A 16724-nucleotide genomic window follows, 5' to 3' on the forward strand; every position below is an offset into this window, starting at 1 on the left:
TTTCAAAAATTGCAAAATCCCTGAGCAATCTGCTAGCTGCTGACACGCCATTTGTGTTTGACACAGAGTGTCTGCAGGCGTTTGAGACTCTGAAAGCTAAGCTGGTAACAGCACCAGTTATTTCTGCACCAGTCTGGACTTTACCATTTGAACTAATGTGTGATGCCAGTGACCACGCCATTGGTGCAGTACTGGGGCAGAGGCATGACAAGCTTCTGCATGTCATTTATTATGCTAGCCGTGTTTTAAATGATGCCCAGAAAAATTATACAACCACAGAAAAAGAATTGCTTGCAGTGGTTTATGCCATTGACAAGTTTAGATCATACTTAGTAGGATCAAAAGTGATTGTGTACACTGACCATGCTGCTTTTAAATATCTACTCACAAAGCAGGATTCAAAACCCAGGCTCATAAGATGGGTGTTGCTTCTGCAAGAGTTTGATATAAAAATAAGAGACAGAAAAGGGACAGAGAACCAAGTGGCTGATCATCTGTCCCGGATAGAACCAATAGAAGGGGAGTTCTCCCCCTCTATTGAGATCTCTGAGACCTTTCCGGATGAGAATTTGTTTGTCATTCAGGAAGCACCATGGTTTGCAGACATTCCAAACTATAAAGCTGCAAGGTTCATACCCAAGGAGTACAGCAGGCAACAAAAGAAAAAATTAATTACTGATGCAAAGTACTACTTGTGGGATGAACCCTATCTCTTTAAGAGATGTGCAGACGGAATAATCCTTAGGTGTGTGCCTAGAGAAGAAGCACAGAGGATCTTATGGCATTGCCATGGATCACAATATGAAGGCCATTTCGGAGGTGAGCGAACAGCCACCAAGGTCCTCCAATGTGGCTTCTACTGGCCTACACTCTATAGGGATTCCCGAGAGTTTGTACGTAACTGTTACAGTTGCCAAAGAGCTGGTAATCTGTCTCATGGTTACGCCATGCCTCAACAGGGAATCTTGGAGATTGAGTTGTTTGATGTATGGGGAATTGACTTCATGGGACCTTTCCCACCATCATACTCAAACACTTATATTCTGGTGGCAGTCGACTATGTATCAAAATGGGTAGAGGCCGTTGCCACACCCACCAATGATACTAAAACAGTGCTAAAGTTCCTCCAGAAACATATCTTCAGCAGGTTTGGTGTCCCTAGAGTATTAATCAGTGATGGGGCACTCACTTCTGCAACAAACAACTTTACTCTGCCATGGTCCGGTATGGGATTCCCCACAAGGTGGCGACTTCATATCATCCACAGACAAATAGGCAAGCTGAAGTTTCTAACAGAGAACTAAAAAGAATCCTGGAATGGACTGTAAGTACCCGTAGAAAGGATTGGGAAAGGAGCTTGGATGATGCTCTATGGGCTTACAGAACAGCATTCAAGACCCCTATAGGGACCTCTTCATACCAGCTTGTGTATGGTAAGGCCTGTCATCTGCCCGTGGAACTGAAACATAAGGCCTATTGGGCAACCAGATTCCTAAACTTTGATGCCAAATTAGCTGGAGAAAAAAGATTGCTCCAGCTGAATGAGCTAGAGGAATTCAGATTCACTGCTTTCGAAAATGCCAAGCTTTATAAAGAGAAATAAAAAAGGTGGCATGACAGAAAGCTATCATCTAGAGTCTTTGAACCAGGACAAAAGGTTCTATTGTTTAACTCTAGGCTCAGGCTATTCCATGGGAAACTGAAATCCCGGTGGAGGGGACCATATGTGATTACAAGTGTATCACCATATGGTTATGTGGAGCTTCAAGACATTGATTCTGATAAAAAGTTCATTGTTAATGGATAGAGAATCAAGCACTATCTTGAAGGCAATGTTGAGCAAGAGTGCTCAAGGCTGAGGCTAGATTAAAAGCTCAGCAAGGTCCAGCTAAAGACAATAAAGAAGCGCTTGCTGGGAGGCAACCCAGCCATTAGCAAAACTTTTTCTGTTATTTTTCATTTTGTTTATTTTTAAAATATATGAGCTTAATATTAACAAGGTAAAAAATAAATTGCATAAGTCCACAGGGTTACAGAAGAATTCAGAGCACAAAACAGGAAAAAGGAGCTCACTGGCAAGAAAACGCCAGTAAAAAGCAGAACTGGGCGTTAAACGCCCAAAAGAAGCATCTACTGGGCGTTTAATGCCAGCAAGGATAGCCATCTGGGCGTTAAACGCCAGAAAGAAGCAACTTCTAGGCGTTTAATGCCAGATTTACAGCATCCTGGGCGTTCAGAAAAACGCCCAGTGACAAAGGGGTTTCTGGCATTTAACGCCAGCTAGAAGCAACAGCTGGGCGTTAAACGCCCAAACCAAGCAGCAACTGGGCGTTAAACGCCCAAAACATGCAGCAGTTGGGCGTTTAACGCCAGGATTGTGGGGAGTAGGCAATTTCGTTTTCAATTCAAATTTTTTTCCCTTTTTTATGTTTTAATTCATGATTTCTTGTACAAACATGTTACAAATCCTAATTTTTCAAATCCTTTTTTAAAAAAAATATCAAATGTATCTTAATTCATAAACCCCTTTTCCTCTTCAAATTATTTTCAAATCCTTTTCAAAACAAATCTATCTCTTTTCCTTCTAAAATCTTTTCAACTCATCAATATCTTTTTTAAATCTTCACATCATCTTTTTCAAAATCCAGATTTATCTTTTTCAAATATCTTTCATATCTTTTCAATTTTAAATCACATCTTTTCTTATCATACTTATCTTTTCCAAATCACTTTTTCTATCATATATTTTTCAAATAATTTTCGAAACCCACCCCCCCTTCCCTTTAAATTTTGGTTCGGCCTCTCCCCATCTCCTCCACAAGTTGCGCTTGGCTCTCCCTCTTTCCCTCTCCTTTCCTTTCTTTTGCTTGAGGACAAGCAAACCTCTAAGTTTGGTGTGTTTATCCGTGATCACTAAACCAATACCCACTAAGATCATGGCTCCTAAGGGAAAACAAACCGACTCAAGAGGCAAGAAAGAAAACATTCCAAAACCACTTTGAAATCAAGGGAAGTTCATAACCAAAGAACATTCAGACTATTTTTACAAAATAATGAGTCTAAGGTCAGTGATCCCGGAAGTTAAATTCGATCTGAAAGAAGATGAATATCCGGAGATCCAAGAGCAAATTCGAAACAAGAGCTGGGAAGTCCTAGCTAATCCTGAAACAAAGGTGGGAAGAAACATGGTTCAGGAATTCTATGCTAATTTATGGCAGACGGACAGGCAGAGGATAGCTGGAACCGCATTCTATGACTATAGAACTTTGGTCAGAGGAAAGGTTATTCACACCCACCCTGATAAAATAAGGGAGATCTTCAAGCTGCCTCAACTGCAAGATGACCCAGACTCCTTTAATAGGAGAATGATGAGATCAAACCTGGGCTTGGATAAAATCCTAGAGGATATATGCCTCCCTGGAGCCAAGTGGACAACCAACACAAAGGGTGCCCCGAACCAACTCAAGAGAGGAGATCTCAAACCAGTCGCCAGAGGCTGGCTGGACTTCATTGGGCGCTCTATACTGCCCACTAGCAACCACTCTGAAGTCACCATCAGAAGAGTAGTGATGATTCATTGCATTATGCTGGAAAAAGAAGTGGAAGTTCATCAGCTGATTGCTTGTGAGCTTTACAAAATTGCAAATAAGAACTCCAAGGATGCCAAATTGGCCTATCCAAGCTTAGTTTCTCTGTTATGTAAAGATGCTGGGATAAAGATGGGAGTAGATAAGTATATCTCAGTTGAGCAACCAATCACCAAAAAGTCTATGGAAGGACAACAAGTGCAGGACGACCCCATCAAGAGAAAAGCAGAGGAGTTCCTCTCGGAAATCCCTCAAATTGAATACTGGGAGCGCCTAGAAGCATCTGTCACCAAGTTGCAAGAAGCTGTGGATCAACTGAAGGAAGAACAGCAAAATCAAAACAGCATGCTCTGCAAATTTCTTAGAGAACAAGAAGAGCAAGGGCGTGAACTGAAGGAATTAAAGCGTCAGAAACTATCTCTTAAAGGGCCAAGCACTCCACAGACTAAAGAGGCATCCACCTCCCAAATTCAAGGTTGTTAAGTTCTAATCTTAGCCTTAACTCTGTGATAATTGTTCTTATTTGAGTTTTACCTTAGAAGTTATATATGAGTAGTAGTAATTAGTATCTATATTTTGATTTTATCTCCAATTAAGCTATAATTTATTTTTCTCATCATCATTAAACATGAATAAAATAGCAGATTTTCTTTAGAATAAGGAGGCAATATTTTTCGAGTTTTTAATAAGAAAAATTCTAATTATTTACATGTGGTGGCAATGCTTTTTGTCTTCTGGATGAATGCTTGAACAATGCATATGTCTTCTGAATTTGATGTTTATGAATATTAAATATGTTGGCTCTTGAAAGAATAATGAAAAAGGAGAAATGTTATTTGATAATTTGAAAAATAAAAAAAAATATTCTTGAAGCAAGAAAAAGCAGTGAATACAAAAGCTTGCAGAAAAAAAAGAGAAAAAGAAAAAGAAAAAGCAAGCAGAAAAAGCCAATAGCCCTTAAAACCAAAAGGCAAGGGTAATAAAAAGGATCTAAGGCTTTGAGCATCAGTGGATAGGAGGGCCTAAAGGAATCAAATCCTGGCCTAAGCGGCTAAACCAAGTTGTCCCTAACCATGTGCTTGTGGCGTGAAGGTGTCAAGTGAAAACTTGAGACTGAGCGGTTAAAGTCAAGGTCCAAAGCAAAAAGAAGAGTGTGCTTAAGAACCCTGGACACCTCTAACTGGGGACTTTAGCAAAGCTGAGTCCCAATCTGAAAAGGTTCACCCAATTATGTGTCTGTGACATTTATGTATCCCGTGGTAATACTGGAAAACAAAGTGCTTAGGGCCACGGCCAAGACTCATAAAATAGCTGTGTTCAAGAATCAACATACTAAACTAGGAGAATCAATAACACTATTTGAATTCTAAGTTCCTATAGATGCCAATCATTCTGAGCTTCAATGGATAAAGTGAGATGCCAAAACTGTTTGGAAGCAAAAAGCTACTAGTCCCGCTCATCTAATTAGAACCTGAGCTTCACTCAAAAACTCTGAGATATTATTGCTTCTTGACTTATTTGTATTCTATTTTATTTGTCTAGTTGCTTGGGGACAAGCAACAGTTTAAGTTTGGTATTGTGATGAGCGGATATTTTATACGCTTTTTGAGGTTAATTTCATGTAGTTTTTAGTATGTTTTAATTAGTTTTTAGTATATTTTCATTAGTTTCTAGGAAAAATTCATATTTCTGGACTTTACTATGAGTTTGTATATTTTTCTGTAATTTCAGGTATTTTCTGGCTAAAATTGAGGGAGCTGAGCAAAAATTTGATTCAGGCTGAAAAAGGACTGCTGATGCTGTTGGATTCTGACCTCTCTGTACTCGGAATGGATTTTCTGGAGCTATAGAAGTCCAATTAGCGCGCTCCCAATTGCGTTGGAAAGTAGACATCCAGGGCTTTTCAGCAATATATAATAGTCTATACTTTGCTCAAGGATAGATGACGTAAACTGGCGTTCAATGCCAGTTCCATGCTGCAGTCTGGCGTTAAACGCCAGAAACAGGTTACAAGTTGGAGTTAAACGCCCAAAACAGGTTACAACCTGGCGTTTAACTCCAGAAACAGCCGAGACACGTGTAAAGCTCAAGTCTCAACCCCAGCACACACCAAGTGGGCCCCAAAAGTGAATTTATGCACTATCTATCATAGCTTATTCATTTTTCTGTAAACCTAGGTTACTAGTTTAGTATTTAAACAACTTTTAGAGGATTATTTTGCACCTCATGACATTTTAGATCTGAACTTTGTACTCTTTGACGACATGAGTCTCTAAACTCCATTGTTGGGGGTGAGGAGCTCTGCTGTGTCTCGATGAATTAATACAATTACTTCTGTTTTTCATTCAAACACGCTTGTTTCTATCTAAGATATTTATTCGCACTTCAATATGATGAATGTGATGATCCGTGACACTCATCACCATTCTCAACCTATGAACGCGTTCCTGACAACCACCTCCGTTCTACATTAGATTGAATAAGTATCTCTTGGGTTCCTTAATCAGAATCTTTGTGGTATAAGCTAGAATCCATTGGCAGCATTCTTGAGAATCTGGAAAGTCTAAACCTTGTCTGTGGTATTCTGAGTAGGATTCAAGGACTGAATGATTGTGACGAGCTTCAAACTCACAAAGGTTGGGCGTAGTGACAGACGCAAAAGGACCAATGGATCCTATTCCAGCATGAGTGAGAATCGACAGATGATTAGTCGGGCGGTGACAGCGCACCTGGACCATTTTCACTGAGAGGACGGATGGTAGCCATTGACAATGGTGATCCACCAATATACAGCTTGCCATAGGAGAAACCTTGCGTGCGTAAAGAAGAAGACAGAGGAAAAGCAGAGATTCAGTAGACAAAGCATCTCCAAAACTCCAACATATTCTCCATTACTGCAGAATAAGTATTTATTTCATGCTCTTTTATTTCTCGTAATTCAAACTGATAAATATAATTGATATCCTGACTAAGAGTTACAAGATAACCATAGATTGCTTCAAGCCAACAATCTCCATAGGATTCGACCCTTACTCATGTAAGGTATTACTTGGACGACCCAGTGCACTTGCTGGTTAGTTGTACGAGTTGTGAAAAGTGTGATTCACAATTCGTGCACCAACAGGATACTGAGACAGGGACACAGAGACACAAAATTGTATTTGATAGAGGAGACATGGACAGAGACAATATGTCTAGAGACACTGAATCAATATATTTTGTGTCCATCTTGACAGGAAGAACACGGAGACACTAACAAGGAACACAACTTATTTTTTACTTTATCTTTTATTATTCTTGTTAATTTTTTAAAATTATATTTTTTATTATTATATTTTTCGTCTTAAATTTTTTGAATGAAAAAAATGAGAATAAATTGAATTTTTATTATTTGTTCTATTTTATCACCAAATAGAATATAATAACATAAAATTTTATGTCTCTGTCCTTTAGCATGCGTTTGGTTAGTAGGTATGTTTACCCAAGACGTAGACACGAAAGTACACGTTTTTCGTTTGGTTAATAAGACACAAAATTCTGATAGACACGGAAAGACACAAATACATATAAAGACACAAAATTTGCGTATAGCAGTGAGGGGTAGAACACTAACCTTAGACATAGACATAATATTTTTAACGTTTAATTTTCAAAATTAATTACCCTTCAAATTCTTCTCCTTCCTCCGTCTCCTTTCATCCATTTTCCCTTCCACTTCTAAAACACAGAGAGTTTAACCTCTCATGCATCTTCTCTTCTTGACACTCCAACCACCACCGCCTCTTCTCCCGTTGTACCACCAGTTCACTGTCGCCTCTCTTTCTCCTTTCCTTCCACCCAAATCACTGCCGCATCTCTTCCTCCTTTCCTTCCACCGCCTTTCTTCTACCCAAACCACCGCTAATACTCCCATCCCTTCCTCTCTTTTCTCCTCTCTCACTTTTTTTCCTTTACAGTTGTCTCTTCGCCGCACCATCACCTTTTGCAGTTGTTGCTTCTGCTTCACTTTTCGTCAACAATTCAGATTTGCGCACTGTTTTTTTTTGTCTATCATCATGTTTTCAGATCCATTCTCCGTTCTCCCGTGCACTGTGTTTTCAGATCCATTCTTTGTTACCATGTTCCAGATCCATTCTCCTTTAGCTTCTGTTACTATTTATTTGTTTTTGTATAATTTAATTTTTTATTTATTTAAATTTTTGTTAAATTTTGTTAAAATAATTTTGTATTAATTTTGTTGGATTCAATCTTTTTGTTGATATTTATTGGATTAAATTTGTTATTTAGTTTTAAATTATTATTAGTGGTTATTTTTTATTGAAATGGTGGCTGATTATTAATGGTGGTAGTTTGGTTGAGATGATGATTGTGTAGTGATGATACTGATAAAAATTTATAATAAAAATAATATTAAAATTTAATAAGATTGTGATTTGTGTCTTCTATCTTGTATTTGTATATCAAATAAGTTTAAAAAATTTGTATCTTGTTGTATCTATATTTTTGTATCTATGTATTAAATGATACACAAAATAAATGCAGCCTTATGTCTTATTCTCTGTGTGTCTTGTCTTATCTTGTTTTCAGAAATAAACGTAATTTTAAAGATTAGTTTATCACAAATTTAAATTTTATTTAAGAATTTATTGTTAATTAATAAAATACTGTATATATAAAATGACATTTAAGCTCACAACGCTCATTTAAAAATAAATAAACTAATTACTGACTAACTTAAGTTGATTAATTCTCCTTCTAAAAACGCCAAAGCTAATTGACTTATTTTTTAACTTACAAATGTTATTAGGTATTAATACCTTAACAAATACGCATTTTTAAATATAAAATTTAATATATTAAATAATAGAATTTAAGAATTTAGAGTTTAAAATGTTTGTGGTTTAAAATTTTTAAATTGCAACTTAATAATTGCAATTATGGCCATTTCTCTCTTACTCCTAAAAGTAAAAGTGAATTATAAGTCTAGATTGAAGTCTTGTACTTTGCTGAGTTAGCTGCTCTGATCAAAGTCATAGAAATCTTGAATACAGGAAAATTAATGATGGAAACATGCCATAAAAAAATAGAGTAATGTTATAAATATAAAATAATTTCTCCACGATTAAACGAGGATCTAAATCAAATAAAGCTTATTATACTTCATCTAGAGTTCTGTTATTATAGGGAGTAAACAACCATTTTAATGAAAGAGAGCGATTTTAGCAAAAATAAATTCTAAAAAAAAATAAAGGATAAAATTATTCTTAAAAAATTTGTTTTATTTGACAAATAAACTAAACAAATACTTAGTCATTTTACTTTTTATTTTGTCAGATAAAATATATTTTTAAAATTATTTTATTATTTTCATATTTTTTACTCTATTTTATCATGATCTTTTGGAGCATAAAATGACAATTTATTCTATTATAGGTTAGGACTTATTGCAAGTAATCTTACGCATAACATGATCTCGTCGGTTGAAAAATATTTTATAACTACAAATATTTAAATAGAAGAGTGTTAGGACTAACAAATTTTATGATTTATAATAATTAATTAACTATCATTAATATTTTTAATGATATAAAATTATATTTAATAATATAAAATTATTAAATTTTTTTTGTTGATTAAGTGTTAGCTAGATTTTAATAAAAATTCTGTTCTTTAGAATTTCTCATTTAAATATTATAAAATGCAACAGGCCAGGTAAGATCATGTTACGTATAGGGTAATATAGTGTATAATTGGCAAAAATAAAATTTCTCAAAATAAAATAAAAAAGAAAAGCAAGATTGCTTTGTTGGAGGTGCACAAGAATTGCTTGAGGAATATGCCAAAAAGGTGGTTAGCCCTAATGAAACTCATGCAAAGAATGTAAACTACACACAACTACAAAAAGCAATTATTAATTCTTAACAAACAACTGTCAAGCGTGCCTCACTTTGCCATTATATTAAGAATTTAAGATCCATAGAAACATTAGCATACTCTTGTATATATGTACCCTCTCTCTCTCTCTCTCTCTCTCTCATCGGCACACGTGAATTTGAAGTTTAAAACCTAGTGATAGAGAAAGGGAATAGAGATAGAGAGTGAGTATTATGTGAAGTGGAAGCAAAATTGTTCTCCTGTTACATAAAAAGTAAATAAATAAATAAAGATGATGATTACCTTGTGAGTGAAGTAAAATGTAACGAAAAAGACAAGAATAGAGTCAAAGACAAGAAGACTCTCTCTCTCTCTCTCTGGGGAGTGGGGCTAAAAGGGAGGTCCCCCTCCAATCCGTTTTCCACTCTACCTATCAACCAACAACAAACACAATCGACCTAATAATGCTCCAGCATATTTTTAGTTGGGTAACTTAAAATACCTAATTTGGTGTTCTGTTCATTCTTTTAGAAAGATTATTATGTGATATTTTACAAAAAAAATATGATTTAATTTGCATTGATTACTTAAAATAATAAATGATCTCTCTCTAGCTCTCTCTCTCTCTCTCTGCATATAAAACACATATTCATATATTTCATATAGTTTAAGCAAACCCCACAATAGCATCAGCATCATGATTGCCATTCCCACCCCATGAAGCCTTGTGTCTCCCAAGAACATCATTCAATTCAAATCCTATATTATTGCTTTCTCATCATACATACATACATATCCCTATCGCAATCCTTATTAATTATCACACCACTGCACCCTCTTATTACTATTACCCGCTTCCACAGCAATTAGTAGTTAGTGTATGAGTGATCGAGTATGGTGAAGGAGAAAAGCAACAATAATGGGAGTAAGCAAAGGAAAGGGCTGTGGTCACCGGAGGAAGATGAGAAGCTGATAAGGTACATGATAACAAAGGGAGAAGGGTGTTGGAGTGACATTGCTAGAAATGCCGGCCTACAGCGCTGCGGCAAGAGCTGCCGCCTTCGTTGGATAAACTACCTCCGACCCGACCTTAAGCGCGGCGCCTTTTCTCTCCAAGAGGAAGACCTCATCATCCACTTGCACTCCATTCTTGGCAACAGGTGCATTTTTCTTTCTATTCATTCAACCAACATCATCTGCCTCTCATACTTCTTTTCTTGACTCATATAATACCTTCAATCTATGCTGAATGCTATAGTAGTTACCACTCTAGTCACTATTATTGTGGCTATATAACTTTGCTCTTTCACAATAATCCTAAATCCTAAACAATTACTTTAACTGTATATCAAATGATTATGCTACATGTCCATTAAAATTTGTCACTAATTAATCATCAGTATAAAATATATATTAGAATATAAATACACATTAAAAATAAATTAAACAACATATGTATTTATGCATAAATACATTAATAGTTGAATTTAGTGACTAATTTTAATGTACGAATAACGTTTTTGATATCCAAAATTAGTCATCAAAATTAACTATTAGTATAAAATATATGTTAAAATATATATAAAATACACATTTAAAATGAATTAAACAATATATGTATTTCTATACAAATATATAATGATAGATTTTAGTCTACAAATAATATTTTTGATACGTAAAATATGTTGTCAAAGAAAAATGTTAAAAAATTAGTAGAATTTAATTTTTTTTGGTAACAATTAGCCATTAATATTTAAAAGTGTGGGTTAAAGAATGTTATTGAATTATTAGACTAAAGAAATTGAATTAATAGCTAAAAATGAAAACCAAAAACAAAAAATGCTGTTGTTCTTCTAACATTTTTCGTTGTTAAAATTACACTAATGCTTTTAAATATTTAAAATTATTTTTAATAATACTTTTTAAATATTATCAAATTATATCACCACCGGAGCCATTATAATTATAACCAGACTCGTTCAAAATATATGGCTACTTCTTTTATTTATTTATTTTTTGTCCATTTTAATTTCATTCTTTAGACGAGGGTTAATTCTCTTCTTCCTTGCATTTCTCTATAATGTCATGTTTTGTTTGAACCAACAATGGAACATATGTGATCCAATATATAATAATGAAGAGGAAGAGTAAACATTATGGTCAAACCGAAAATGGATGGACATACATGAATTTATGTAATAAATCAAGAATATATAAGAATAATCGAATACAATCGAAATTGATTTTACCTATACTTGATGTCTAGGGAGCTTCGTTATCATCATGAGCAAATGAAATTAAATGTTCACAAAAGCAAAAATTGAGAGAAAATACGAAACTTCATTTTAGACGTTTGCTTATTAGAATTAAGTTTTGTTACAATTCATATGCCTCTAGTAACTAACTTAAGCATTTAAGAGATCTAGTTTATGATCTGATATTAGAGTTTAATTTTTATTATTTTATTTTTTAAATAAAGATAGAATTTCAGTACGATTTTTTTTAAAATTATTTAAACTAAAAGATTGATAGTCTTTATAAGTATAAGATAATCCTTATTTTTTTTTCTTATTTTTCGTATTAGTTTTTTCATGAATTAGATCTACTTAATTTTTAATATATTATTAGAATAAAGTTAAAAAAATTTACCGTTGGACCACCAAATGTGAGAGGATATAAAGCTCCACATTTTCTAAAAATATTTTTCCCACGAATTTCAACTCTAATTTCCATACTTTTTTAATAATATTTTTTATTAGGGTAATTTTGTAAAAGAAATATAAACTTGATCTATGTTTTTGTAATTTTTAATAATATATACTAAAGGGTTTCGTTTGTAGGTGTTTATCCATTTTTTTTTTAAATTATCTTATTTTCAAATTAACTTTCAAAAGAAATAAACGCTAACTTTTGCTTAGACATAAAATTAATTTATGTTTAGATTTAGAAAAAAATCTAAAAGCCAACTATAATATAAACCAACTCAAGTCAACTTTCTTTTATTTTTAATTTTAAAATTTTAAAAATTAAGATAATGAAATTTTTTTTATAACTAATCAGTTTTTCAATTAATTGATTCTATTTAGCTATACTCTTAATTAATTTCTTAGAAGAATTCTTAGATTTAATACTGTAAGACCTCTACTAAAAGATGAAAACTGCTTGCAGCCATGTAGGTTTTAAAATATCTTATGAAGGCAACTTACTTTGGCCCATTTTATTCAAATGTTAATGATTTTTAAAGCTTTTTAGCTCTTTATTTTTTAAGATAAATATTTAATTTGGTATCTGAACTTGCACACGAATTTTAATTAAGTTCTTAAAATTTTAATTATCTCTATTTAGTTTTTAAATTTTACAAATGTAATTCAGGTTAGCTTTTAAGATAATTTTTGACACATGAACATTAACAAAACGCTGATATAAATAGCTAGCTAGATACCTCACTCTGGACTTTGTAAAATAAGGTCATTTTAGTTTTGATGGTAAAATAGTCTAAAAAGAATATCATGAATGATGTTTATTAAATCTTTTTCTTTCAATACAAGTGATACGGTATTTTTATTTAGCTATTTGAGTGTCAAAATTAAAATAATATTATTTACAGATTCTAATGTGACATATATCTATCTGTTTATGTCAGTGTTCCATTAATATTTCTGTATATCCAAAATTATTTTAGAAACTAATGTAAATCATGTTTATAAAATTTAATGACTAAATAAAGACAATTGAAACTTTATGAATTAAATTGAATAACAGGCAAGTTGTTAAATTAAATTAAATATTAACTCATTTTTTTGTTAATTTAGTTACAAAAGCTTTATCTTTATTTCTTTTTATTATGGTACTACCTTTTAGTTTTGCTTGATTTTCCTTGGACAAGTTATATCATTTTACAAATAATTATTAGAAGTTTTAATTTATTTATTTTTTAAATAAAAATTCAAATATATATTATTTTTAAAATAATTTTTTATTTAAACCATAACTAGTCTGTATTATTTATCTACGTACTTGCTGATTGATGTTATTTGCTACAATATGTTTTGACCACGGATCATGCTGAACAAATTGTCTCCTATCTAATAGATGTAAACTCTTATTAACACATTATTTGGATCAAGAGAATTTGGAGGGAAAGAAAATGAAAGGAGAGAAAATGAATGAAAAAGTAAGTTTTTTGTTGTTTGGATGAGAGGAGAAAATAGAGTGAAAAGAAAAAAATTTATGTGGACCCACTAAAATATTTTCATCTCAAGGATGAGATGAAAATAGAGAGAAATGTTACAAATATAAATAAAATTACATATTTATCCTTTATTATTAATAAATTATAACTTATATATAATATAAATAAGGGTATTAATGTAATTTTATACTATTATGATTTTCTTTCTTTTCACTTTTCTTTCCATCCAAACAAAAGAAATTTTTTTTTCCATTTTCTTTTTATCTATTTTCTCTTCATCTAAACACCATACAAATCACTCTATTTTTCCTTCTGTTTTCTTTCCTCTCATTTTCTTTCCTCTTATTTTCTTTCCTTCCATTTTCTTTTTTACATCCAAACAAAGCCTAAATGTCATGTAATGATAAAACATTTGGTTATATCTAACTTGTTATATATTGATTTTAAAACTATTAAAAAAAAAACAGTTTCTTATTAGAATGTATTAGGAAGAAGCATTTATTGTGTACATACAAGTACCAACTTAGTCCGTAGAAATATAATGTTACTAAATCTTCTTTTCGGTATCTTGTCATGAATAGTGCATCTACAAACTTGGTAAATGTTATGGTTTCGTATCACATTATGCCTAATTTATTAAAAAAAAAAATATATATATATAATAAATTTTAAATATTTTATCTATATTTTAAACATTTTATTATTTATTTTTAAAAGTAAGTTAGACAATTTAAATACCATAATAAAAAATATGATAAAATTCACTTACAAACTTTTTCTTATATCTTATTTTTCACTTTTTCTTTCTTTTTATTTATTTTTTCTTTTTTCTATCTTGATTTATTTATGGTATCTACACCAAGTTAGTATGTTTATTTAACCAATAATGTACACAAAAAATTAATTATTATATTAATTACCTATATAAAATTTAACTGTACAATATATACAAAAAAAAACCAAATTAGTTCGTAAGTAAAAAATTACATGTTAAAATATAAAATATATATAAAAAATAAATTAAACAACATATAAATTTTTATACAAATATATAGTGATGAATTTAATAGTTGATTTTTAGTGTGTATATAATATTCTTATATTTTAAAATAATTCATGAATTAACAGTGAATATAATATATATATATATATAGTTAAATATTTATTATGAATTTAGGTTATCCATAAGTAAAAAGCTATAACTAGGCGTACAGAGGTTGAGGATAAACATGTTTTCAAGCTGCATCATTCTGTAAAGAAAATGCTATTTCAAACCATTTTTGAAGTCGTTGAAATATTGGTTCGGATAACCTAATTATGAAAATTATTTGTTTTATGTTTCATGTGGATTATATATATATATTTTTAAAATTGTTAAAAAAATTTAAAATATTAAAATATAAAAATATTATATACACAAAATAATTAGTTATTAAACTAGTCGTTATATATATATATATATATATATATATATATATATATATATATATATATATATATAACTTATTTTTTATAGATATTTTATATTTTAATATATATTTTATAAAAAATACTAGATGACCATTGTAATTTATTATTATTTGCTATCATTTTTAGTTATGAATTTAATTCTTTTAATTTAATAATTTAACAATATACTTTAGTTTATATCTTTAAATATTGATAATTAATTAATAATAAAAAATAATAAATTTTAATAATCACCTAATATTTTTCATATTTTATATTAATTTTACTATATATACTACCAAATTAACTATTAATATAAAATATATATTTAAAATAAGTTAAACAATATACATAATCATTGATTTTTTTGATATCATTCTTGATATACGTTAGATCTGCAAATTCAATGAACAATGAAGCAGGTGCAGCCAGCATATAACAAACTTTATTTTTCTCTTTATTAATCATTTCCATTTCCAAAAATAAATCTCAGATGGTCACAAATCGCGGCACGTCTACCTGGACGCACAGACAACGAAATCAAGAACTTCTGGAACTCCACGGTGAAGAAAAGGTTAAAACTGAACAACAACTCAACTTCATCACCAAACAACAGTGACTCATCAGAGCCTAATAGCATCAGGGACAACAACGTTGTCATGGGGACAACAACTACTAGTAATAATAACGGTATCATGCACATCAATGACCATCATCATCATCATCAGGATCTCATGACCATGTCCATGTGCATGGACAACTCATCCTCATCAACATCATCGTCTACCATGCATACCCATCACCATGCCATGGTCTTTGGGGATCCCTTTTCCATGGTAACCAACAACAACAATAATCATTATGAGATGGCGACCGGTGTAGCCGGTTTCCATGGCGCGATGGCCGGTGATCTGCCATTAGAAAATAGTTTTCATGGCGGCGATTATGGGAGGATGTTGGATGAAGAGAGTACTGATAAAATGGGGTTAGAAAGCGACTTGTCCCTTCCTCCATTAGAAAGTAGTATTAGAAGCACTGAAGAGATTATTATTATTAATAATGCCTCCTCAATTGATGACATGAAAAGCCATAACAACCACTTCAATAATAATAATAATACTAATAATGATAGTTGCTTCAAAAACACCGATAATCAGGTTCTGAATAACAACAACTACTCCAATGAAGAGGATTTGTTTGGGTTTGGAAATCATGGCCAAGTGGAAAACTTAAGAATGGGAGAATGGGACTTTGAGGGTTTGATGCAGGACATTTCCTATTTTCCTTCCCTTGATTTCCAAGTTTGAATCTCCACTTTTTGAAATTCATACCATTTCTCTTTATCTTTATCTTTCCTATTATATACACAATTCACTTAGCATAAGACATTCAATTCTTCAAAGTAAATAAAAAACTTTGGCTACCCAAATTTTTTTTAGGATTCATTAATTGTTGCAACAGTTAATGAATACTAAATAATACAAATTCTGTCTTTTTTTTCTTCTTCTTAATATTACTATAATCTAAAATACTTGCTTCGATATCAATTAATTGTCACTCTAATTTATCAGAGAGAAAATTTAGAATGAACAATTAATTAATATCGAAGAGAGCACAAAGAA

General features: G+C 31.8%; 1 protein-coding gene across 1 annotated transcript; it reads left to right on the plus strand.

Annotated features, from left to right (window-relative positions):
* The first annotated feature begins 10251 nt into the window (after window positions 1-10251).
* Window positions 10252-16523, plus strand: LOC107612134 (uncharacterized). The gene is made up of 2 exons (XM_016313955.3): window positions 10252-10621; window positions 15596-16523. The coding sequence occupies exons 1-2, from the start codon at window positions 10356-10358 to the stop codon at window positions 16407-16409; spliced, it is 1080 nt and encodes a 359-aa protein (XP_016169441.1). The 5' UTR covers window positions 10252-10355; the 3' UTR covers window positions 16410-16523.
* The last annotated feature ends 201 nt before the right edge of the window (window positions 16524-16724 follow it).

The sequence above is a fragment of the Arachis ipaensis genome, chromosome B8 (genome assembly GCF_059453495.1).
Source record: "Arachis ipaensis isolate K30076 ecotype BB chromosome B8, ASM5945349v1, whole genome shotgun sequence".
Lineage (NCBI taxonomy): Eukaryota > Viridiplantae > Streptophyta > Magnoliopsida > Fabales > Fabaceae > Arachis > Arachis ipaensis.

Bases quoted from the DNA above. Each gene is read 5' to 3' on its own strand.
- LOC107612134 (XM_016313955.3), top strand. From the start codon at position 10,356: ATGGTGAAGGAGAAAAGCAACAATAATGGGAGTAAGCAAAGGAAAGGG. The intron at 10,622-15,595 runs GTGCATTTTTCT...AATAAATCTCAG, and splicing joins CACTCCATTCTTGGCAACAG to ATGGTCACAAATCGCGGCAC.